Source organism: Pimephales promelas, chromosome 6 (genome assembly GCF_988280905.1).
Source record: "Pimephales promelas chromosome 6, fPimPro1.hap1.1, whole genome shotgun sequence".
In the NCBI taxonomy this organism is placed as follows: domain Eukaryota; kingdom Metazoa; phylum Chordata; class Actinopteri; order Cypriniformes; family Leuciscidae; genus Pimephales; species Pimephales promelas.
Window position 1 is genome coordinate 28955697 of NC_142774.1, and position 25114 is coordinate 28980810.

At 36.3% G+C, this 25114-nt stretch overlaps 2 protein-coding genes across 11 annotated transcripts; one reads left to right on the forward strand and one right to left on the reverse strand.

Moving 5' to 3' along the window:
- Positions 1–585: 585 nt before the first annotated feature.
- On the reverse strand, positions 586–8086 carry primpol (primase and polymerase (DNA-directed)). Of its 6 annotated transcripts, none has more exons than XM_039692945.2 (14): positions 7951–8086; positions 7395–7592; positions 7207–7301; positions 6915–7053; positions 6496–6643; positions 6284–6335; positions 6007–6143; positions 4901–5063; positions 4715–4809; positions 2995–3081; positions 2730–2838; positions 2557–2639; positions 2216–2262; positions 586–2112 (listed from the first exon to the last, which is right to left on the reverse strand). In XM_039692945.2, exons 2-14 carry the CDS (start codon positions 7575–7577, stop codon positions 1876–1878), a joined length of 1575 nt encoding a protein of 524 aa, XP_039548879.2. In that variant the 5' UTR covers positions 7578–7592; positions 7951–8086; the 3' UTR covers positions 586–1875. The 6 variants fall into 6 exon arrangements, with proteins under 6 accessions (XP_039548879.2, XP_039548894.2, XP_039548887.2 ...); XM_039692960.2 differs by having other exon boundaries at positions 7395–7630; XM_039692953.2 differs by having other exon boundaries at positions 7968–8084.
- A 56-nt stretch (positions 8087–8142) lies between these two features.
- On the forward strand, positions 8143–24260 carry ncapd3 (non-SMC condensin II complex, subunit D3). Of its 5 annotated transcripts, none has more exons than XM_039692867.2 (35): positions 8143–8473; positions 8875–9026; positions 9142–9304; positions 9470–9645; positions 9820–9990; positions 10284–10345; positions 11083–11170; positions 11248–11381; positions 11526–11598; positions 12004–12129; positions 12233–12485; positions 12607–12645; positions 12733–12840; positions 12940–13013; positions 14035–14169; positions 15243–15463; positions 15567–15758; positions 15959–16056; positions 16824–16933; positions 17084–17191; positions 18467–18575; positions 18809–18910; positions 18997–19235; positions 19334–19413; positions 19514–19651; positions 19757–19890; positions 20783–20979; positions 21056–21166; positions 22260–22430; positions 22555–22688; positions 22868–22935; positions 23178–23219; positions 23320–23382; positions 23510–23573; positions 23996–24260. In XM_039692867.2, exons 1-35 carry the CDS (start codon positions 8326–8328, stop codon positions 24066–24068), a joined length of 4356 nt encoding a protein of 1451 aa, XP_039548801.2. In that variant the 5' UTR covers positions 8143–8325; the 3' UTR covers positions 24069–24260. The 5 variants fall into 5 exon arrangements, with proteins under 5 accessions (XP_039548801.2, XP_039548831.2, XP_039548820.2 ...); XM_039692897.2 differs by having other exon boundaries at positions 17087–17191; XM_039692886.2 differs by having other exon boundaries at positions 12610–12645.
- The last annotated feature ends 854 nt before the right edge of the window (positions 24261–25114 follow it).

A 25114-nucleotide genomic window follows, 5' to 3' on the forward strand; every position in this document is an offset into this window, starting at 1 on the left:
TTAGCTGAATACTGACAAATTGTCTTTTTGGACTGGGGAGGTTTTGAGTTTTGATTCAAAAGATCAAAAATAATGTGATTTGTCCTGATATGACCCCTTGAAGAGGTCACTTCAGTACGAATAGTACAGACTAGCCAGAAATGACCCTCTCACTCTGAAAAATGGACACAAGTAAATAAATAAAAAATAAACCTAATGATAAAGGTGAATTCTAAAATATAGGAAAGTGTTCTTTCAGTGAGACACTCTATTTGCTATAAGATGTACAAAAACTAAACTAGTCAAACAAGAACATAAAATGCTCCGAAAATGCTGTATATTCACAGTGGTGTGTATATAATGTGGGAATGGGAATAGAATGAACCTGTACTTCCTGTAAGATAATAAAGTCCATTATTAATAAAATTGTTATTAACTCATTAATACCATTATTATTTATAGGGAAAAAATCCCATAAGTGCAATGTTTCAATATTGGAAACAAGCTTCCAGTGAAAATATTGATATAAATAATACCATTCATTTGTGGAATAAAAAAAAAATCTTAATCTTGGCATTCAAAATGAAACAATGATATAAAACAAAATTATTAATAGGCGATCCACTTACAAACTTTATTAACTAATTTGTCATGTTAAAAACATCTGCTTTTACATTAGTTAACATGAACTAACTTAATGTCAATTTCCACATTTACTAATACATAAATAAAACTTGTGTTGTATATGTTATTCTTCATGTTATTTAATGGACCCGAACTAACATAAAATGGTAGAGTAGGACCAAAAAATGTTCATCCAATCATTGCATTCAGATAAGATTTCCTACCTACACGTCATCAGCATGTTCCGTATGGCAATGCATGTGTTGTAGACAGACGTCAGTCACCGATCTATTGTTCTAAAGAAGCTTTAAATAAAAAAAATAAAAAAAGACCCTTATGCTTCTTTTGGGAAGAACCAAGGTTCTGGGGAAGACCGACTCTTCAGGTTCTCGTATTTAAATTTATACAGCATTTCCAGCCCTGTCCTGAATCTGTGTTCAGAAGTAGACAAATGCTGCCCTCTCGTGGAATATTAGAGCAAGAGGAAAATGGACACTTCTGTACATTACCCAGTATATTATGTTAATAAATCTAATGGTATGTAATTATTGGTAAAACATTTTGTCAAATGTTTCCATTTAACTCTTGTCACAATAATTTTTGTCATCTATACTCGCTTTTATGGATTATCAGTTGCAGAGTTCCAACCTCAATCGAAAGTGGTTGAAAAGGTGCAATCTTGTCACTGCAGGTTGTACTTTTTAAATATAATCTAATTGCAAAATATTTAATTTAAGACAACAATCAAACTTTACCGTTGAATCAAAACTTTAAATTTAAACTAATTTTTAAGTGAGTTAAAACCTTTTACAATGCAACAGATCAAATATTATGTCCCTTTTGAGGATCTCAAAATCACATTAAGATGATTTTGACCAATCAGACGAACATGTTATGTATTTACAATTTATTAAATGTATTGCATTGTACTTAAGCATTTGCATTATTCCTCAGCATTATAAATGTGTATATTTGTAATCTATTTTTCATATTAAATGATTTCAAATAATTGATGCTCAGAAATTAAGTTGTATTTCTCATGTTATTTTTTTAAGTTTGCAGTAAAAGGTCCATATTGACATGTATCGATCTCAGTAAATAAAACCTGTTGTTCCGTTATATACAGTTTAATATCCCAAGCCAAGTCATCTAAAATAATAATGGAAATGAATGAACCTTTGTGTTGAACATTTCAAACAGAAACAGAGTTTAAGCACATATTTTACAAATGAATGTATAGAAAGAAAGAAATTCATGTATTACACAATGGTGTCATTCACACTCAGTCACTGCCTGGAGCAAAAGCTCATCAGGTACCTCTTCAGTGGTCCTTTCTACTTCCTGCAAAGCTTCTAGATAAGCAGGGTCATCAGGCCACTCTCCCCAATCCTCAGTGTTCTCAGGCCGGGCAGCCGACGAGGACTCTGCTGAAGCATTCGTGAGTACAGAGCTCATGGCAAGTTCAATGTTCCCCAGTTCATCCGTCAAATATTCCTGATCCTCTTCGTCCTTAAGATAAAGAAAGGTGTACGAGTCAACACAAAACATAATACTCAGCCTAATGTACGGTTATGTGAGTGACAGGTGTCTCCAGAGGTGAATCCTGACAAACCTTCATCAGTAGGTGGCTCATGCAGACCTCCGGAGGCAGTGGGAAGCCTGAACATAGAAATGCCACCTGATTACAAACAAGCCCTTTTAAAGGTAATATCATTCCCCACAAAAGTTCCATATCTAGCCATATCTTCACATTCTTATTTTAGTATTATTTCTATACTAATATAAAGTTTCTTAACATTTTTAATGAACTTTTATTTTATATTTTAATTTTATTTGCAACCAAAATGACTAAAATCGCTAAAGTTACTTTTAATAGTTTTAGTTAAAAACAACACTGAAATTCAGCCTATCTTTGAGCGCAGTATCATCTATTTATTCCTCTATGGAGCGTACTGGAGGATCTGAAGTTCTGTCTCCTGCAGTCAGGGTCATGGCATCTCTGATACCACACTTCTTCTTTGAGATCCACCACAATTCTATCAAAAAGAAGAATAAAGAGCATGCAATTTGTTTCAAACCATCAAACAGAGAATGTAAAGCAATGCAAGCCACAGTGATAGACTCACATGATGTTGTTGCTCTTGTGGAAGCGCTTCACATTGTGGCACCAGCGGAATTTCTCAATGTCATAAACCAGCAGCTGTTCAGATGCAAAGTAGTTCCATCGCCGGATACCTATTTGGGTTAAATGTGACATTCATTTAGCAAACCATTCAGCTGAAATAATTCCTTTTGTGAAAAACATGCTTTGAGCAACATGAAGATGAGTAGATACTGACAATTTTAATTTGAAAGAAATAGTATACAGATCTTTTTTCTTTCAGTGCTTACTTCCTTGAATGCCATCCTTGCACAAGAGAGTCAGCACAAATACATCCACTTCTTTAAAAGGAGACGGCTTCTGTTCACCTAACAGATCTATACAGAGAGGGTGGAGTGAGAAGTCTCTAATTGTAATGAACTCTCTATGAGGGATGGAAATTAGAACCAGCCAACAGCCAAATGCTGGTGTGATTTTGTGTTGTGGTTGGTAAACTAGACCAACGTTGGTAAATAGCCGAGGTGGCGGGTAAATAAAAGTAGCCTGCTGTTTTACCCGGACACGAGAAGTCACACCTTGAGACTTTATCCTATGGAATAAACGGCTGAAGTATTGTAGATCTTGTAGATCACATGCAGTTACACATTGTCGGTTAAAAACAAGAAAGTGGCTGGTAAAAACGTAGAGTGGTGATTGTAGGAGCCATTTCAATGTTTCTGTCCAGGTTTGACCATTAGGTGGCACTAGGGTTATGACATAGCAATTGGGGCTCATCTACTTAGGAGGGTAGCTGTAATCAAGGACAGGTGTTGCCAGAGGGGAAAGGGCAAACTAGTTTTTGACCGCCACCGAGGCTGTGGTTGAATGTTTGTTACGTGACAGTGTTGGTGAAGATGGAATATTGTACCGTTATGGAAAAGGAAATCCTTGTGTAAATCCAATAAATATTTCTCACAACAGAGAAGAAAACACAACTTAAAGCCTTGTTGTATCATTACTGAAGCAAGCCAAAGGGACCACGGTAAGCGCGTCAACTAGCCTACTTCAACCCTCTGCATAACCCTCGGCTGTTTTAAGCTTAGCGGTTACAGTGGTAGATTTTGGAATCCACCAGCCATAGTGGCAGGTGGACAAAAAACTTAATTTCCATCCCTGGTGTGAACAGTAAAACATGAAATTACATTTATTTCACCCAACAGCCACTAGGCTAATGAATGTTCAATTTCATATATATAAATGCACATTATATACTGTATTTAATGCAAATTTTAAGCAAACCACATTACAGCACTGACCAGAGATGGTTATTTCTGAATAAATTCACTTACCCATCCTTCCTTCCTTTCTTCAATTTGACCCGATACTCTCTCGCTTTTTTTTAAATAGTGTTCATCAGAGTGGTCCAAGACCCTAGGACTTTTGTTGCACTTGAACCACGAATTCACAATTTTTTTTTAACTGGATTCGAGTAGTTTTGTGGTTGAAATTAAAATGAAGTAACAAATCCTTCCCTCGAGGGTCAATTTGACACCCTTATAAATGAATGGAATGTGAGGAATACTTCCGTAAACATAGAAAAAAATGAAAATTTCTCAAAATTCCAACTGAAAATTCTTAAACATTACCACAAAATGATTTTATAATGTCTACATGTGTCTCTGAATCCACAACTGAAGAAATAAACAACAACATGTTATATTATTATTTTTCCAGCAGACACCCAATGTAAGATATTTTTAAATTGAATTAAAGTGGTTATGAATGAAATTGTGTGTTACTTTGAATTTAGTGGAAAAATGCTAAAATTATTACTTATTTATTGATAAAATCTAATAATTTAAAGGTAAATTAAATAGCAAAAAATTGCATTAACAAATAGAAAAAAATATTACCAAAATAAAATAAGGAAAAATATGGGGAAAAAAAGAATAATTTAAGGGCTTCGGGTCATTTTGACCCACGAGGGAAGGATGAGGGTCGCTCTTGGTGATATTAACTTGTATTTCTCACCAGAGCTGTGTGACGGTCTTTGCAGGGTTGAACACAGAGACCCTGCTGTATTCTTCTGTGGTATATCATATGTCAAAATCCTCTGTCCTGTGAAACTGGTACAGAATAGAAATGTGCGTTAGTGTGTGTGAAAGCAAGCCACCATAGTGTGGACAACATATTTACATAATTTTTGCATACAATAACCTGATGTTGGTGATTAAAGAATCTAGAAATATGTGTTCTTCTTTAGTGGTGTGCTTGGAGGGCTTTGGGACAAACTTGTTGTCTTCTGCCACACTGAAGGCTGCATTCTTTCCCAGTTTGGAGGACTTGTAGAGGCGAAAGTTCCTGTTCTTGGTGTAGACGCCTTCAAAAGAGAGCATGGTATTAACATCAGGCATAAATTTCTTGTCCTTTATCTTAATAATCTCTAGTAAAAAAAGAAGTGTGCTTAATTTATATTGAATATACACTTGTAGTGTACTTCAAATCCTTAAACATATATTTTCTTAAAAACTCTACTAACTGGACAGGGCCGTAAAAGGGCAACAACCGAGCAGCAGGATTGGTATTTGCTTTGTGTGAGGAGGAACAGAAGGAGCACGGCCAGAGCCCTACAAAATGATCTACGACAGTCTACTGGTGAGCATGTTTCTGAACAAACTGTCTGAAACGGACTCCATGAGGATGGCATGAGGCCAGACGTCCTCTAGTGGGACCTATGTTCACAGCCCAGCAGAAGACAGCACCAGAATTGGCAGGTCCGCTATTGGCGCCCCATTCTCTTCACAGATGAGACTGACAGACATGAAAGAGTCTGAAGGAACGTTATGCTGACTTCAACACTATCCAGTAAGACTGGTTTTGTGAAGGTCTCGGAGGGTCGCAGAAAGCTTCACATGCTCAAGTTGGATCAGCCATTGTGAGTCATTGATGTGATTTTAAATCCAGCCCTCAATTTGTTGATTACTTTGGCTAACATGGACACATCATTTTGATAAATAAAAAAAATTAATAAAATATGGAGATACCCTGACTAGGGTGTATACAACATTTACATTTAATTTTAAATAATATGCAATTAAGTGTCTGATAACATTACATTTAGTTTGCACTTAAGTGTGTTCTTTTAAAGTATATTATTTCCATAATAAGTATTCTTTTTTTTCACAAGAGACCATTTAATGTGTTTAATTTATTTAATCAACAGCAAAGAATTTGGTGTACAATAGTCCTCTAAAGTCCAGTGTGTAATCGAAACAATGTTTTCAAGACTTTGTAGACTAAAAAAACCAACTTTAAATTCTTACCCAGATCAACAAAAAGTTGTTCCTGCCCATTTTTGCTCTTGACTACTAGAAAGCCAAGATCCTTCTCTTCAAACTTTCGTCTCTTGGTCTGAGAGCCATCCACATCATCTCTGGTCTGTTTTGGTGCCTCTGGATTGCTTTAAACCAAATCAAACCAATGTTATTACAGAAAGGATGTATTAACACTGCAAAAACATTTTTAAAAATGAGGCTGTAAGAAAGCCGTTCAAAATAATGACTTTAATTAACAGCCCTTCCAATGTTTGTCATCTCTCACCTTTTTTGAAGGTGGGTTATAACAGGATGTAGGATATCATGAATAAATCGCCCTGCAGACACACACACACAAATTACAATCACAGATTGTGACAAATGTCGATATATATATACAGTATATATATATATATATATATATATAAACCATCAATAGTGTCACTCAACAGAGTCACTCAAATCACATGATGATGACATGACATGACAATGACTCACCAACATGGGAGTTGTCTTTGAATGCAGCACTGGGAAGCATGAAGATAAGATGTCGACTAAACTTCTCAGAGGTGCTGGAGTCAAGATTAAGGACGTCTTTTGCAGCGCAGCGTAGACTATAAACCTCCTCTAGCTTCTCACACACATACTGTTATTGCATATTGAGGAAATTACATGTCTAGTTATAAAAACCATTTTAAAACTAGAACAGACAAATCCCCAGACAACTTTTCAAAAGTTTTGGGGTGCCAGAACATTTGTGTGTGTGTGTGTTTGAAAAAAGACTAGCAAATGTTGGAATTAACATTAACAAACATTTGTTTAATCAATTCAAAGCGTCTTTGCTAAATAAAAGTAGGCTGTTACTTTCTTTTCTTTTTTTTTAATCGTTCTGAACCCCAGACTTTTTGGTAGCATACCTGAATTAGTTTTGCCACCATAATCTTTCCGTCCAGGTGCGTGTTGGTGCCTTTGTGAAACTCTAAGTCAAAGTAGAGTTTGCAGACGGCTCCTTCCAGAATGACCTCATAGCAGTGCATCAGAGACTGTCTGTGGGTGCTGAAGAGACACAGATCTCTCAATCACCTACAAGACCTCTAAGTGCATGTACATTAGTGAATATAAACAAATAATGTGCAAAGTAACTATTCTCTAGCAGATTCCTTTCCATGAGTAACTTAACACTGATTTATCATTATATGTCACAGTTACCTGTAATAATGCCAAAGTTCATTGTAGCTGGTCACTAGGAAAATCCTCTGTCCAGCATCACTGCCTTCCTTCTCAAGTGAAAATATGTGCACGTCCTGACAAAGACGCAATAAGAGAAAAACGTTTTAAAATCAGCCGATGATAGACTTTACTTGAACGAATATCTAACAGACAGCTAATGTCTAGACCTGTTTTATGTGCTGAATGAAGGCGATGGCTGCGTTCTGCCGTGGGAAGAGTCTCCAGACAGAGGAGGGCTGCCATGGCCGGGATAGACGTGGCTTGTATGGACTGCACAGAGGAGATGACTGAAAGGATGAGGCTCTCTGCTCCAAAGACTTCAGCCTGTCCTGCCACTTTCCCCCCATCATCCTTGCCTCAAAACACTGGGGCAGAGGACAGAGGTCAGGAAAACTGAAGTCAGCTGTGAACAGGTAAAAGTCCAACTGCAAATGTACAGTGAAGGCTTCGGGTACAGCAGATGTAATACTGGTATATTACTGGGCTGGTATATGAATAGTTAAATTATTAACTATCAAGAATGTTGGCCATTTTTTATTCCTAAGTAGACAGAGAAACAAATAAATAAAATTTTACTGTTTATGTAAATGCTTTATGCCAGACACAAAATGTGTTACTAATACACTGTAATCAATAAATAGATAGACAGCCAGACAGGGGATAAAACTGTACAACAAATTAAGGAACATTATAACTTAGATTTATAAATAAGTGCACACACACCTAGTTTGGTTGCTTACTTGTATTCTTGCTTTATAGTCCTTTGTTATTTTGTTTTTTACATGTTGACAGTCTGAAGCACTTCCTCTATCTGGGCACGTACAGTGGGGTTTTTGAGGAACGCGCGTAATTTTGCTCGTCACAGAATGAAGCATTGCGCATGCGCTGGATGCGCCGCGCGCGAAACGGAACTTGTTTAAGATCATGAATATTAATTAAGTTGACATCCCTCATTGTTATTAGAATTTTTTCTCTAGTTGTTTAATTGTTCTATTATTATTATATGTAGATTAGTATCATGTATGTACGTTATCATACTATTATTACGGTTAGGTTTAGTTAAAACGAAAAAAAAAAGTCATGTTCTAATTAATATTCATGAGATCGTCCGTGAATGCCGCCGTGCATGCTGGGATATGTGACGCGACGTCCGCTACAGCGGCTGTGTTGTTGGCGCGTTGTTTTGAACCAAAGATGGAGTTCATACGTGCTCTGCAGTTATTAAAATTAAACAGCGTGTCTTCAGGTATAGTGTCATTTTTTTGCCACAAACATGTATTTGGGAACAATTGATAAATGATTTTTGAGACTCATCGTGTGTATTGTTCTATTAAACCTCAAAGTATGTTGTTGAGCTGCAACTGACACTGTCATCCGGGGGGTTTGTTTTGGTTTCGGGTCAGTTTGTAATATGCGAGAGTTAGGTGTTTTTAGCGACATATTTTGTTCTGCTATATCCAAACTCACTGTCTTTTCTATCTAACGTTTAACTATCCGTTCAAACAGCCATAGTAAAATTATGTAGCAGCTAGCCTAATCATAAATCGCATGCTCATTGTCTATTTTAAAAATTAATGAACTGCCTGCATAATGTTTGCGCATCATTAGCCACAGTGTACATGGTATTGATTTGTTGAAATGTTTCAGACTGGGTGGAATCAGTGTGGGATTTCGAGTTCACCGACACAGATCCTCTTGACCCTGTTATTGAGGAGGAGATAAAGGAAGACCCTGATGTTTTCCAAACGGTCTACATGCAGCTTCTGACCTTCTCCAATGAGGACGCTGACAATACACAGGTATTAACTCAGTGATCACCTCACCAAGGCCTTACACAAATATAGTAGATCCGTTTTATTATTCTCTGCAATGTAATCTACTTATGATTTCTTGATCATGTATTTTTTCCTGTAGAGTGTCTGGGTGGTGTTTAGTGAGAATGGTGTCTCTGCAAAAACTTTGGTGGCTGTCCTGTCCTACTTCATCCTTAGTGCTAAAGCCAAAAATCCCAGTCTTGAACAGAGACTGTGTGGTCTACAGGCAGCCTCTCTATACTTGTTGCTGCTGAAAATACCAGGTCAGATTTCAACGGATTATTAATATAGCCTAGTTAGGGATGTCAAGGACCTGTCATCCACAACCAAAATAAAAGCAAACATGATGTCAGATCCTTCTATTTTACCTTAACACTGTCAGAATGTCTCATTGGTTTATTTAATCTTTTTGTGTGTGTCCATTGCAGGTAGTGTTGCGAATAAAGTGTACCATCAGATCCTTTTTGATACCTGTTTGAACATGCCCCTAAAATGCTGGCCTCAAGACTCTGGCAAGAAACGCAAGAAAGATTCTCTGAAATGCTCCCAAAGTGACTCCAAACCTGGAAAGCGATCCAAACCCCCAAAGAAAGCGTCACAAGAGGTATCTTCATTTTTTGTATTGTTTGTTTGCATATTATGTGATATTTACACTTATCATTTTAAAAGTTCATCCTACTCTGACACATTCTCCAAAGACTTAGATTCAATCTATCTGTCAATGATGTTGACAGTGATGTCATGTGTATATTGTATATTTTTGTGTTTTGTTTCCCAGCAGATGGAGATTGATGATGATGAAGATGACGAAGAAGAGGGGATGTACTTTTCTGCCCAGGATTTGCTGAAACTAAGGGAGGGCATTGTATTACTGGTTCGCACGCTTCTGAGACTCCTAGAGAAAATTTCACTTCGAGACAAACCTCAGAGTGCTGACAGTTGTGTTCAGGTCTGTAAATGATGCGAAATGCGTGTCAGCCTCACCCAGCATTTGTTTGCTTCTTGTGGTAGTTAGGGTTTGGTCTTTTTTTGTTGTTGTTGAGAGAACTCTGTTAAAGAGAAAATGGACCCCTTTGAAGAGTAGATAACGTTCTCAGAGCATATTTGTCTCAGCAGAGAAGTAGTGTTAATGTATATATCTGAGTATGGTTAGAACACTTTCACATGTTGATATTCAAGCCAACATGTTGTGCATTTTGTACAGTTACTCTGAGATTTCTTACATTTATTTTCATTTTTCAGCTTTTCACTGAACTTACCAACTTTGAACCAGTTATTGGAGATCTGTCATTTTCTCAGGAAAGGTAAATGCAAAATTAGAAAGATGAGAAAATGCATTACAGCATTATTTATTTATTATTGTATTAATAGTTTTTATTTACAGTTTTCATTAAAAAATTGTTTGTAATTTTTATTCAGTTTTTAATATTTCAATTTCAGTTTGTTCTCAAGGCAAGATTTTACAAATTGTCTTTGTTTTTTTTTTCTTCAAATGTAAGTTTGTCATCTAATGTTTAAAATCGACTGTTTTGTTATTTTTTTCACCGCTCATGTTTGTTTGAGTAATGAGTGTGTTGCAGATCTGTTTTTTATTGGTTGTTGTCTCCCCTCTACTTTTTTTATTTTGTTTTGGTTAAATATAAAAACTGATGCATTTCTTCTTAAAGGACAAGTTTGGTATTTTACACTTAAAGTGTTTTAAGATCGTTTCTGATGAAATTGAATCGTTAAGATTGAAATTTGGACACATGCTGCTGGCCAGAGAATTTTCGGTTTCTGTGGTTGGACAAAACTACCATGAAACCTGTTCGAAAGCTACTTTTGCAGTGATTTTTATGTGAGCATAGTAGTGAACACCCCAGACCACTCGGTAAGTTTCTCGTCTTTGTAAACTAAAGTTTAATAAGTTTAAGGAACAATCTTAAAACAGGGCTTTAAGTGTAAAATACCAAACTTGTCCTTTAAAGAGTCTTTTACACAAATACATCTGACTTTATATCAAGCTTTGCAGCCTTCTGTCTGTGTGTGTGTGTGTTTACAGGAATGTTGACCAATTAGAGAGTCTGCCTGAGCTGTCCTATCATGGACTGGGGCTGCTCTGCTCAACCATTCATGGTGAAGGAGATGAGGTGTGTGGGGTTACTTCAAGAAGACCACTGTATTTTGGTTGCATGAATGCTTGATAATTGTGTGTTGTATTGTTCAGTGCCGTCGCAGAGTGTTCCGCAAGCTACTGTATGTGATTCTGATGATGAAAGCACAGGAGAGATCAAAGCCAAGTCTTCTTGCTCCATCTCAGGCCGTCTGCGGTGCCAGAGACCATGCCATCCTTTTCATTAGGTTAGTGACTCCCATTCCATTTCATATAAGAAAGGGTTTTTTTTTTTTAAATGACATACAATCTCTAAATGTATTTACTTTGTCCCCCAAGATTTCTTCTGCGTTGATACTGAGAGTTGATTCTATCTAAATTATGTGTTCTAGTCATATTGTTGATCAGCAAAGGGAGGCCACATTGCCACTTTTACGGATCATTGTGCAACACATCTGCCATCAGGTATATTTTTATTTAAAATTTTTTTTTTAAAATAATTTAATTTTTGTCTTTATTTACTCGTAACCCTCATGTCATTCTTTATAGATTTATTATATAGTTATTTTTTTCATGGAACTCAAAATTGTATTTTGATAAGAATCTACATACAGTTGCATATATGACATATTATAGTGACCACAGCTGTTAAGCTTCAAAACAGACAAAAAGCATTATTAAAGAACCATAAAAGTAGTTCATACAACTTGTCTTATATTCCAAATTTTCCAAAGCCACACACAGACATCAGTATTCACTATCAAATCATTTATGCAAGTCATTATGCAGCTCTCAAATCAATTCTAAGAACAACAGCAACTTTCAGTTTTGGGTGAACTAACCTGTGAGGTGTCGCCATTTGTTTTTCAGATGGTGGAGAAGTCTGAATATCGAGCCAGTGGAGCACAGGCTGTTGGGAAGCTTATGGCTAAGATGCCATGCCAAGACTACGCGGCCATTGTTAAGTGGTTGTATAACTACTCCCAAAATAACAAGGTGAATAGTGTGACTATAACCGCCCCTTATTTATGCATAGATTATTTGATATTTGTCAATGCACTGGTATGTTCCTGATTCCTGGAAAAAACCTTCTCTACAGGTGGCATTTAGAATGTTTGCGCTTGATGTTACCATGGTCCTTCTGCAGCAGAGTGAGAGGGACATGGATGACACAGTGGACCCTGAGTTGGCTGTGTTCCTGTCCCACAAGTTCCTGGTCCACAATATAATTTACAATCATCGTAATGACATATCTCCCACGGTCAGAGGTCACGCATTGCACTGCCTGGCACAGTGTCTGGAGCTGGGTTCCCAGAATGCCACAAAATGTGTGCATGAGCTGTTCTCCAATAGTATGTATATTACTACAGTACACTAATTGTTCATCTCAGTGTAAAAATGTTTGTATATGAGGGAATTCTATTCTTTATTTGTAACATGTATTTGAATACTGATTACTCATTCTTTTTTCAGCAGGTGCTCAGACTATGCTGGATTCAGCCCATTCTGAGCGTAAGAATGTATTCTGGTACTTAAAATGATATTAGGTAAAGGGATTTTAATAGTCAATGATGGTTCAATGTGTGTTATGTTTTTCAGAAACAATGAAAGGTCAGAAAACTGCCCTGACCTTCAGAACCATTGAGCTTACAAAGCACAAGAGCATCACTACGACCAACAGGAGCGCTATGAATACTTATTTTCAGAGTAAGTTTAACTCCAGTAGACCTTGTCATTTTAAATATTTTTTTACATCTCTATTTCATTATGATGATTATTATTATATATTTTTTTTTTAACTTTCAGATGAAGAAACTATGGCTCTATTTAAAAAGCATGTCAGTGATCCAAAAACCAATGCTAGAAAAAGTGCACTGGAGGTATGAAATACATTGTACACTTTGTGACATTTCATCCCTATATTATACTTATTACATTATATTGAAATAAATGTTAATTGCACCAACACGGTTCTTATTTATTTTTTTACTGTATGTGACCACTTTCCACTGTGGTCTATAAAATAGGCAGTTTTTGTCGATTTATCCAATAAATTACTGTTTGTGATACTGGTGTAGCTCACAGTAGGGTTGGGTCCCGATTTAGGGTTGGGCAATTAGTCATCCAACTATCAATTTAACTAGTTCATCTGGAGTGTTTTTTATTTTATTTTATTTTTTTTAGTTTGTACATTTTTAACAGTAATGCTTAAATTGGTGTGCTGACCGTATACTGTACTTGCACATTCAAATGTTGTTTTTAACCCATTTTTGTACCTTAATTTCCATAAATAGTCTCTGGAATGGGAAGGGAGCTTTGCATTGTTATTGTTAGATTATGTTTGTCTAGTAAACAGATGTATTTTTAAAAATATATAAAATTCTGTTTTCTGTTAATAATAATACTATACACTACTATTTAAATGTTTCTAGTCAGTAAGATTTCCTTTTTTTTTTTTTTAAGAAATTAATACTTTTATTCATATTGTTGATTAAAGTGACAATAGTGAGTAAAGACATGTGCGTGGTTACAAAATTCTATTTCAAATAATACTGCTCAAAGGATCTTGAATAAAAGAGCCTCACTTTTCCCAAAAACTTTCCAGAACTGTTTATTGAGCACCAAATAAGCTTTTGAAAATTCAGTATGGCCATTACAGGAACAAATTAGGAATCAATTATGGCAGAAAATTGTTACTGTAAATTGTAATAGTATTTCACAGTATTACTGTTTTTGATCAAATTAATGCAGCCTTGGTAAGTATAAGACTTCTTCAACAGAAAGCATTAAAAAAAATCTTACTTTTTAATGGTAGAGTATGCAAGGACATTATTTTCATTGTCAAAACTGTATAAAGCAAGCAGATGTACCTGATCATGTGTCTTTCATGTGTTTGTGTAGACCGTCATGAGTCTGCTGAAGCATGGGGTGGTCTCATGCAGTGCAGAGAATCTGAGTATTCTGTCAGAGCGCTGCAGAGATCCTGCTGTCTCAGTGAAGAAGAAAGCCATGCAGTGCCTTATGGACCTCCTCGCTGTGAGCACCCCCTTCCAACCTCATATTATTGCTGCATCTAATAGATGGATTCATACAAACTCTATCTTTTATGACCAATAAAATGATTAGCTAGTCAAAACCGTCAAACTTTTACCTGTGCCTCTGCATTTTAATATTTACCACTGAGGTCATGTTTAAATTGTAATTCTAGTCTTTTTAAGAACTTGACATTCATCCTGTTTTCCCTCACAACTTATCTTCTTCTGCTGGTATGGTAACTTTCTCTGACAAATAAGATATTAATCATTTGTTTACTTATAAATACACAGTTTTACCCACAAAATAATAACATATTGAATAAAAAAAACACCATGCAAATGGTTATGGCCTGGCCAACGAGGGGTTGATATATCTCTTAAGGCCTGTTAACAACAAGAAAGATAATTATAACTATATTAGCGTCTACACCACCGCACAGTCCTGCATGTTGTCTACTGCCAATTTAAATGTTTAAGGATTCTGATTGGCTGTTAATGGCTGTTAATGTATCTAAAGGGTTTAGATGTACAAAGATGGTGCACTCATATTACTATATATGGGAGAAAGTGCAACGCACAAAGCAGAATATTTCCTGCCTGGTAAATAAAAGAGATCACTGATTGATAAAGTCATTTCATCACTGTATCTGCTGTAAAAAGCTCTGGTTGCTATAGAAACAGTCAATTTTCTGAGAACCATGCATTTGACTGCACACATAAATCTTTTTTTAATGCTATTTTATCATAAGAAACCATGTCATGATTGATTTCAAATATGAAATTGAATCGTGAGCTTGGTAAACAGCTTTTGGAGAATTTTTTGCTTCCTCATTCAAAGATATAGGAGCTATACTTGCAAACTAGTTCAGCGGAAATCCCGCCCTGCAGCCGATTCTAAAGTTTTCATTGGTCATGTCATTAACTGTACTGATTGTCTACACCAAACACTGATTCCTAAACCTACCCCTCACTGTAACCTTAACCAATGAAATTAGCTGCAGGGTGGGATTTCTGCTGAACTGGCTTTGTATCATTGTCCTATAACCTTTTTTCTTTTAATTATAATGTGTACAGGCTCTGCCTGAAAATAGAGAGGTGCAGGAGGCCTGGCTAAGAGGAGTGTTACCGGCTGTGATGGACAGTGAGAGCTCTGTGCAGGAGAAAGCTCTAGAGTGTCTGGACCATGTCATCATCACTCACATAAAGAATCAAGGCAAATATCGGGATGACGACACCTCTCAGAGGCTGGCCTGGGATTTACTGGGACTGATGTGTGAGAAGTGTCAAGACCTCAGGTCAGTTACACACTGTCCTAATCATTTGTGACTAGCAGTGTGTGACCTTTCTTTGCTTTCATTGTTTTAATTCTGTCCTCCTCCACATCCTTCTCTTCTGTAGCCGGTATTTCAGCAAGGCTTTCAGCGTGTGGGCTCCACAGCAGAAGTTTACTCCTGCCTTTGTGAACAGTTTGCTGTCTCACACACAGAGAGAGAGGGCTCCTGCTGCCTGGCTGCTGTTAGCTAAAATTGCCAGTTGCTCTCCTAAACTGAACTACGCCACCGTTCTGGATACCTGGGAGAATACTATCAGGTCAGAAAACAGCTGAGGAAGTGGGATTTGTTGTGTCATCAAACCTTATGGTATATGTCCAGACAGTTATAAAGGATAGAGGTCAAAAAGTATGTAGTATTTTAGTGAATAAATTGTCTTTGAATAATGGTGTCTGCTTGCTTTGCATGTCATTTTGTTCTAAAATATATTTTTAATGATGTGTTTGTTTTAATTATCAGGTCACCAGTTGTTTCAGTTACAATGACCTGTCATATCTTGAGCGTCATGGGTGACATTGCCTCTAATCTCAATGATGACACCAAGGCCAGAATAGTTGGTAAGTGTTGTGTGTCTGAAATTAATTTAAATGTGACACAAAAATTGTGATTATAATTAAAAATAGTGGCCATTTGTGACACGTGGTGTGGTTTTATCTTACTTGCATTAGTTTATTACATCTTTAAGGAGCAAACAAGTAGGTATTGTCAGGCAGTTCCTTTTAACCTAATCTCCTTTTAATCTGACTTGTGGTTCAGCAATTGTGTAAGACCAATAACTTGTTCAATATTTTAAGTCAGGTTGGATTCAGATGAACTAAGATTTTTAAAAAGTCTCTTATCTCCTACTCTGCATTTTTGGGGAAATAGAAATACTATTACAATTTAAACTAGAATAACTATTTTCTACTTTAGCCTATTTTAAAATTGTTTATTTCTGTTGTCAAAACTGAATTTTTTTAGCAACCTCACTCCAGTCTTCAGTGTCACATGATCATTCTAAAATACTGATTTGGTGCTCAAGAAACATTTTGTTTTATCAGTGTGAAATAGACATTTGTTTTGTAACATTATAAATATTATCTTTACTGTCAATTTCATGTATCCTTGCTGAAATATAACATAAATAAATATATTACTTTAAAAAAGAATCTCATTGAGCCCAAACTTTTGGAATGGTAGTATAGGGTTGTCCGTCTAATTACCCACTGGATGTTTATGTAACACTGTTAATTCAGTTAAAGTTACACTTTCAAAACACAGCTTTGTTAGTATTGGAGTTTTAATTCAAATTCATTAAAAATGTGTGCACATTTTACCTGTGTAGATGATCTGATGGACTGGTTAAAGACTTTCAGTCTGCCGTTGGAGGTGATCAACTCCTGTGTGGATACTCTGGTCAGGTTTGGAAGATCAGACAACACTCAGGACACATTGGTAAGATCATACATACTATTGCCAAGAAGCCCTTATTAGATGTATTTTATTTATGCTTTTTAATGCTGTGTGTGTGTGTGTGTGTGTGTGTGTGTGTGTGCGTGTGTGTGTGTGTGTGTGTGTGTGTGTGTGTGTGTGTGTGTTTTTCAGAAGTTCTTGGATCGTTTCTGTGGAGAGCTGGTCTCTGTTTGTGAGAGTTATCTGTCTGGTGTCATTCTAAAAGAGAAAGGAGCTATCAACATCAATGAAGACCTTCTGGTACAGACACTTTATCAAGGGGATAAATCACACTTTTTTTCATTGAGGCCTACTTATCATATTAATAATTTTTTTGCAGCAAAACAATAATAATAAAAAAAACTATTTAATTTTACGTGACTATTTTCCACCCTCTCAGATCCTTATAGTTAAATGGCTGTTTTCTGTTTTTCTTGCTGTTGTGCTTTTTAAATCAGTCTATTTACACCTGGTCACTTCATGTGTTTTCTCTGATCGGAAAAGAAAAGGTGTAAATGTCGTCTGAAATGCTTTCGAGACTGATGGTTTCAGGAGGTGGTTTGAGACTCATTCCAAACAAAACTGGATAAGTGTACATGCATCTGGTTGTTGAAGCCAATATAGTAAAAAAAAAAAAATGTGTTTTAGGCTATCGGCAGCCAGATATGACAGTGCTACTGCAACACACAGTGCCACAGATATGGCCCACCTCAGATGAGTGAGCATTTCTTCAGCAAGCTGATGCTCAAAATGCCACATTAAACTGTTTAAGAGGTAAATGGCCTTCTGGGAAGAAGCTGTTTCTGTGCCTTAAATGTTTCAGGTCACTGGGCAGCAGAATGTCTAGACACAGGAACAGCTTCTTCCCACTGGCCATTTCCCTCTTAAACGGTTAAATGCTTCCCAAGGCACATGTCTGTAAGTGGAATACTCCATTGCTTAGTGCAATATCTTTGTAAACTTAGTTGATATTTATTCATATTACTAATAATACTGTAAATATGTTTGTCTTTTTTATTCTTTTATATTTTTTAAGAAATATTCCTCGTTTATGCTAGCATTCTGATTCTGAAACGAAACTGAAAGTTCGGTGTCACATCCTGAACATACAATAATTCAAAATAGCGAGACTAATCTTTGAATAAACTAAAAAATAAGCTGAATCCGCTCTCTCTCCTTTTGATGAGAAATTAGCTGATAATAAATAATAAGCTGCTCTTGACCAATTTGTATATGGTGTGGAAATTGAAGATTGGATTTATATTTGTTTTGTTTTTAGTGTAAATGGAACAGTTTTCACAAATCGGATGGCTGTATGATCAGTAAAAGTGACCTGGTGTAAACAGGCCCATTAGATTTATAGTGTTGATGTAGTATCAAACTGTTTAAATTTGCTAATCAAACTTAAATTATCATAAATATTGTTAAAAATGAGTGCATTAAACTCAAAAGTGAATCTAAGGCCACAACTTGTTAAAAGCATTAAATAAAGTGATAGTTTAATTTACATTTTGCATTTTTAAATGTGCATTTCAGGTGAAACATCTTTATACACTTGGTGCCGCTTCTCTCCATTGTCCATCTAAAGTGGGGAAGAGAATTTTCCTTCTGGTTCAGTCTGTTCTAACTCCTTCAGAGCAGCTTGGTGAGCCCTTTTTTTTTTTCTTGGTATGGATGCACATCTGTCCCAGTATTCTTATCATGTGCATGTCATTTTTAGTAAATCTGAAACGTACATCCAAGACCTTTTCAGAAATTTGCCGTAGCTGTAAGCACAGATTAAGATACAATTTACAGCTGGTGTTAATATCAAGGTCTTGGAGTAATGCTTTAAAAACAGCAACTGAATGTTTTGTTTTTTATTCTGTTTTCTTTCAGTTCCTGCTGAAGAACATGAACTGCCTGCTAGTCAGCCTCTGTCTCAGTTCAAACCCAATTCCATGCCAACAGTGGTCCGAGCTCATGCTGTCATCACATTAGGTGATAAACATTTTTTATTTTATTTTTTTGAGATACACATTACCCAGCTGGCTGAATGTGATAGAATTGTTCTCTCTGTGTCATAGGTAAGCTTTGTCTGCAGCACGAGGAACTAATGTTGAAGTATCTCCCTGTGTTTGCGCGGGAGCTGGAAGTGGGCACAGAGCTGGCCGTGCGCAGTAACGTGGTGGTGGTGATGTGCGACCTTTGCGTGCGTTACACCAACACAGTGAGCCGATATATCCCAAACATCTCAGCATGTCTGAGAGACAAAGAGCCCATCGTCCGAGAACAGACCCTCATTATGCTCACCAACTTACTGCAGGTACTCGCACAAGACCCTCCAAGCATTTATTATTATTTTTTAATCTGTCTGTGTCAGATTCTTTAAATATCCTATTGTGATGTTTTGATCTTCAACAGGAGGAATATGTGAAATGGAAAGGTGCGCTGTTTTTCCGCTTCGCTATTGCTCTTGTGGACCCAGATCCTGCCATTGCAGAGTAAGAAATATGGCTTCACAAAGAAAAGCTCATTACAGTGCAGTTTCTTTTGCCATTTAATCTAATGTTGTTGTTGTTTTTCATTTGTTTTGTTGTTTAGTCTCTGTGAGTACTGCCTGGTTGACCTCCTGCTTAAGAAGAGTCCCCTTATGTTTTCCCAGCATTTCATTGAGTGCATTTTCCACTTCAACTCGTATGAGAAACACAAGAAATATAATAAATTTCCTCAAACTGAGAGGTATATTCTGGAATTAATCATCGTATGTTAGATTTTTTTCAGTGGTTCAGAAACAATTTTTATGCTAGGAGTTCTGAAAATGTATTTTGGTTTGTTTTCTGTTAGTGAGAAAAGCAGGTTTTCTCTGAGAGGACACCAGAACCAAGGCAAACGCTTCAGGATCTACAGGTTCCTATTGAAAAACTTTACAGATGAGCAACGCTTCAATATCACCTCCAAAATCTGCCAGGACATTCTCGGTGAGAGCTGTTTGTGATAGATTGCTTTCTGTGCACTTTTCACTTTTCCACTTTTCCAGGGGTGCAACAGTGTTTACCTTTTTTTGCTGCAGTACATTTCCAGATATTAAAAGAACAGAACACAGGGGACCCATGACTTGGGCTGAATTTGAAATCGCATGCGTCCCTACTAAATAGTAGGCGAAAAACAGTATGTGACAAAAGTATGTCCAATACTTCTCATAAAAGAGAAAGTACTCCTAAAAGAGTAGGCAAAAGTACCCGGATGAACTACTGTGTCCGGCAAGATTCTGAAGTGTGCGTACGATGAACAGTTTACTATCCCATGAGGCCACAGGAGAGGATTTATAAATGGCAGTAAAGGGATGTAACTGACGCTGGTAGGTCACATGATAATGACAACATGGCGAATGTAGTACATCCAGGTTACGTTCATACTACACGCATATATACAAAATAGAATATATTTTTTAGCGGTCGTGAAGTAATTACTTGTTCATAAGTACCTACTCATGAGAGTAGAGTCTTTTCAAAAAAAGAAAAATGTTTATTAATCTTACAGAAAGTTCTATCAAAGAGGATATTAAAAATTTAAGGACATTTCAAACATTGAAAGCATAATGTTTTAAATATGCTTTTTCCAAACTCTTGATGAACCCTGAATAGAGCACCAGCCCCACCTGATCACAATTTTGTTTATCAATGTTGTTAATCAATGTTTAATCCTTTAACTATCTTGTGTTTTTCAGTAGCAGGATTATTTATCCGTGCCTTATGTAGCTGTAAATCCAATTTACAGGTTGAAAGCAAATGGTTACAGACTCAACAGAAGTTCAGAGAAACACTGGTTTATTACATAGATGTGACCTTTATAGATTCCTCTCTTTTCCAGGCAGTTTTGTGGACTCTGAGCTCCCTCTGGACTCTCAGGGTTCTGAGTTGCTTGCAGATACGTTTGACATCCTCTCCTTGAAGGAGATGAAACTGTCAGCCATGAGCGGCCCAGCAGCAGGAGAGGAACCTCAGGAGGATGAGATGGCCATAGCTAAAGCTGTCATACAGGTGGCCCAGAAAAAGTTGGTCTCACAGGTGAGTGTAAATTCTGGAGGTGATCAAAAAACTATCATCAGCTCTTTGTTAAACTTGCCATCTGTCTTGTGTGCAGGTCCAAAAGAGAATCTTTGTGGAGAATGTTATTCCCATCATCATCAGTCTGAAGAACATGCTGGAAGAGCAACACTCACCTGTCCTGAAACACCTTATGGCGTACCTACAGGTGATGCACACAGACATGATTAGATATAAGGGCCATGCCTCCCCCCTTCCTACTTCTTTAAATAAATTAGTTTTTATTATTCGTCTACATATTAAACGCATCAGACAAATGTTTTGGGCAGTTGCATCTCATAACTGCTATTTAAATGGTAAACTTCCATGGTGGTGAATGAGAATGCATTATGCAAGTATAATTTTTTGTCGCAAACTAGTCCATGATAGGGTTTCTGTGACTTTGCAAAAGAGGGAAAACGTATATAGAGAGATTTTATTATGGTGGTCAGAAAAGAGAATGATTTCAAATCTGTCAAATCTTTTGTCAAAAACAATATATTCTGTGAAAAGGGTCCATTAGTTTACACTGATTCATCAAACACATCCTTGTGGTAGTTGTAGTACTTATGTAGCAATATTTTAATTAACTGACTATGGAAGCTTGTTTCCGCCACAGATTTTTATCTCAAAATTCTGACTTTTTTTCTCACAATTGCGAGTTTACATCTCGCAATTCTGTCTTTATTTCTCAGAATTGCGAGATATAAAGTCATAATTGCATGATTTAAAGTCATAATTGCATGTTATAAAGTAAAAAATTGTGAGTTATAAAGTTGAGATTGCTAGTTGTAAAGTCAGAATTGTGAGATATAAACTATTCTGAGGGGGAAAAAAGTTAGTCTTTTTTTTTTCCCCTTAGAGTTGGCCTGATAAGTCGCAATTGCGAGTTTATATCTCACAATTCTGAGAAAAGATGTCAAAATTTTGACATATAAACATATAAAATTTTCACAATTATGTGTTATAAAGTCAGAATTGTGAGATGTAAATAACAATTGCGAGATAAAAAGTTGCACTTTCTGACTTTATATCACGCAATTCTGACTTTATATCACGCAATTCTGACTTTATATCTCGCAATTCTGACTTCATATTTCGCAATTGTGAGCCAAAAAGTCGCAATTTTTTTTTTTCTTCAGTGGTGGAAACAAGCTTCCATAACTGACAGATTGAAAGCACACAAATTAATTTAAAGCCATTTTATGTCAAGTTACTCTAATCCCTCAACAGAAGTCAAGCCTTTTGTTTGTCTATTGCAGGTGACCATGCAGGACTATCGTTCAGAAGTGAAGGAGCTGTTTGCTGCTGATGAGCAGTTGGCTGCAGAGGTGGAGTATAACATGAAGCAGTTTGAAAAGGAAAAACAACAACAAGAACAACAACAGATGGAAAACCAATTGGCCAACTTCACAATGTCACCCCGACAAAACGTTAGTCAAACATACGCATGCATCGGAAAGTAGCAGACATTTGACAACAAAGCCTTTACTGCCAGTTTTTGACCTTGTCTCTCTTTCTTTCCTCTGTTTCTCTCCCTTGCCAATTCTTCTTTAGGGTAATGCCATGGCTTCTCCTGCCCAGGCAGCAAATGTTGGGAGGCAGACACCGAGGGGAGGTTTTGCCACCCCTCTACATCCTCAAGCTAATAAAGGACCCGGACAAACCCCAAAATCTGCTGATGCTCTGAGGTAAAGCTGAGCCACATCCAAGTACAACAGATAACACGTCACTTTTTAGTTCTATACCACCAATATCAATATAATAATAATAATATCATCAGCAGCACACTTTATCTATAAAAATAAGGCAAAAGTGTTACAGTATGTGTGAATAGTCACATCACTTTTACAATTATTCATTCTCTCAGGCGCCGCACATATGCAGGCATGGTAACTCCAGTCAGGGGCAATTCTTCCCCTACAGTGTTTTCAACAGGTAAAGCATTTTTTTTTTTTGTCAGCAACCACACAATAATATTGCTCATATACAGAATAACAGATCTATCATATCTGGGATTTTTTTTTTTTCTTCTTCTTTTCTTTACATCTACAGTACAATAATTAATCGTACAACTTCAAGGGTATTTTAGATAATGTATTTTATTATTATTTCTAACTGTATAATCAGTTTTCAAGCTCTCTCACTCTCTCTCTCTTTCACTCTCTCTCTCCTTACAGGACGAGGAAAACAGGTTGGGAGAGCCATTAGTACTCCACAGGGTAAGATTAATTCATTTGCACGTAATTTTACATAATTATAGAAGTCCATTTTTAGGGAAACTGCTATTTAATTGAGCTCTTTTCTGATTCTTTTCTTAAGTGAGCATCAATGAAGTGACATTTGGAGAGCAAGTCAGTGCCATCTGCAATGAGTCTAGAAGAGGTATGCTTTTGCGAATGGTCCTTCACATTTAGTCTTATGTTCAGAAATCTCATTTACAACACTATGGTGTTTTAAACCATTCAACAAGTACTTAGAAATTTGCAAAAATGATAAAATGTGTCCTTAGGTACAGGAAGCAAAGATGTGGAGGAAGAAGAGAGTGTTCTACATCTGATGTCACCAGAGCAAAAGTAAGCTTATACTTTTCAGATTGAGAGCTAAGCTGAATTTACAATTATTCATTTAACTTTTAAATTTTAAATAAAGTGACTTGTTGAGGGATACAAGAAGCACTTCATCTTAAATAGGGAATAGACACTAGAAGTGATAGGAATATGAAGTTTTAGACATTGTTCATTTACATTTCAATGACAGGTACACTGTTAAAAAACAGAACTGCATGCATTTTGCAGAAGACATTTTTTTTTGGTTGTGCTTCGGCACTGCATGCGGATGAAAATGGTCATCCTACTACTCATTTTACTCAAATAATTTTCAGCACAGCGCTACAATAACCATAAAGAAATATTAGATGAAGATGAAAAATATTAGATGAAGCATGAGGGTATATTGGTTAAGATTATCTTTTTTCTTTTTTTATTCCACCCTTTAGAAAACCAGTGCCCAGGCAGTGGAATGTGGAATCTCCTCTTGTACAAAAAATGAGATCCAAGAAAAGGATTTAGTGAATGTTTATCTGTGCATTTATTATGATGTAGTATGATGTGTATTGATTCTACCTTTCAGTTCACTGTACCATTACAACAAGCCCTCCCTCTTTATTTCACTGTTCTCTTGATAACTCTCCTTTTTTTACCTTTTCATCGTCTTGTCTTGTTTGTAAAAAGGAAATGTTATTAAATGCTTTTGATACTTTGGATTGTATCGTGTGGATTTCCTCCAAACATGGTTGCTATTTGGAAATGTACTGAATGTGTCTGAAATTCGCAATCTGTCACATGCCATTCATGATTATTATATGGAGCAGATTTATAACCCATTGGTACACAACAGTGTTCTGTTTCTTCATATGAGATATATATATATATATATATATATATATATATATATATATATATATAAATAAAACATTTTGTCATGCAAGTGACTTTTTTAAGGTGTAATCCACTTTAATCACTGAGTATTATCACCTGTGCCTACAGAATGGATTACAGTGTTTGCTGTCTTTATTGCAGATGAAGTTGATTAAATGTATTTGACGAGACATTCTTATGAGACGTTTCAGACGTTTAAATGTAGTTTAATACAGCACCTGTTTTGTACAAGAATAGAGTTTAATGTAGGCTATCAAAATACCAATAAAGTGAGGTCTATGTTTTTATTTTATTTTGATGAACATGACACAAATGTACAGGTAATATGATTACATGAAGAGTTTTTTACTGCTATAAAAACAGATTTCTGAGCATTAGCCTAACAGAAGGTGTCAGAATAAACATGAAATGCACATTGTTGTCGAGAATATACAGTATATGGTTTACAAACTAGATATAATCAGTCTTAATAATGAACAATAAAAATACACAAAGAAAAGCATAACCTTTTGTCAACACTGCACGGGCTGCTCCATAAATACAAAGCTGACATTTTTCTTGGAAGAAAATGGTAAACCATGCTTTTATGAGGACAAAATATCCCCACCAAGATGGCATTATCGGAAATCCTTTTATTTGTGGGGACATTTTTTGGTGCCCATGAGAAAAACCGTGTA

Coding starts and splice junctions, on each gene's coding strand:
- ncapd3 (XM_039692867.2), top strand. CDS start 8,326: ATGAGATCGTCCGTGAATGCCGCCGTGCATGCTGGGATATGTGACGCG. Junction 11,599..12,003: donor TGCAACACATCTGCCATCAG/GTATATTTTTAT, acceptor TTTGTTTTTCAG/ATGGTGGAGAAGTCTGAATA. Junction 15,464..15,566: donor GAGAAGTGTCAAGACCTCAG/GTCAGTTACACA, acceptor TCTCTTCTGTAG/CCGGTATTTCAGCAAGGCTT.
- primpol (XM_039692945.2), bottom strand. CDS start 7,577: ATGATGGGGGGAAAGTGGCAGGACAGGCTGAAGTCTTTGGAGCAGAGA. Junction 2,839..2,994: donor CAAGGATGGCATTCAAGGAA/GTAAGCACTGAA, acceptor TAACCCAAATAG/GTATCCGGCGATGGAACTAC. Junction 2,113..2,215: donor TGAGCCACCTACTGATGAAG/GTTTGTCAGGAT, acceptor CTTTATCTTAAG/GACGAAGAGGATCAGGAATA.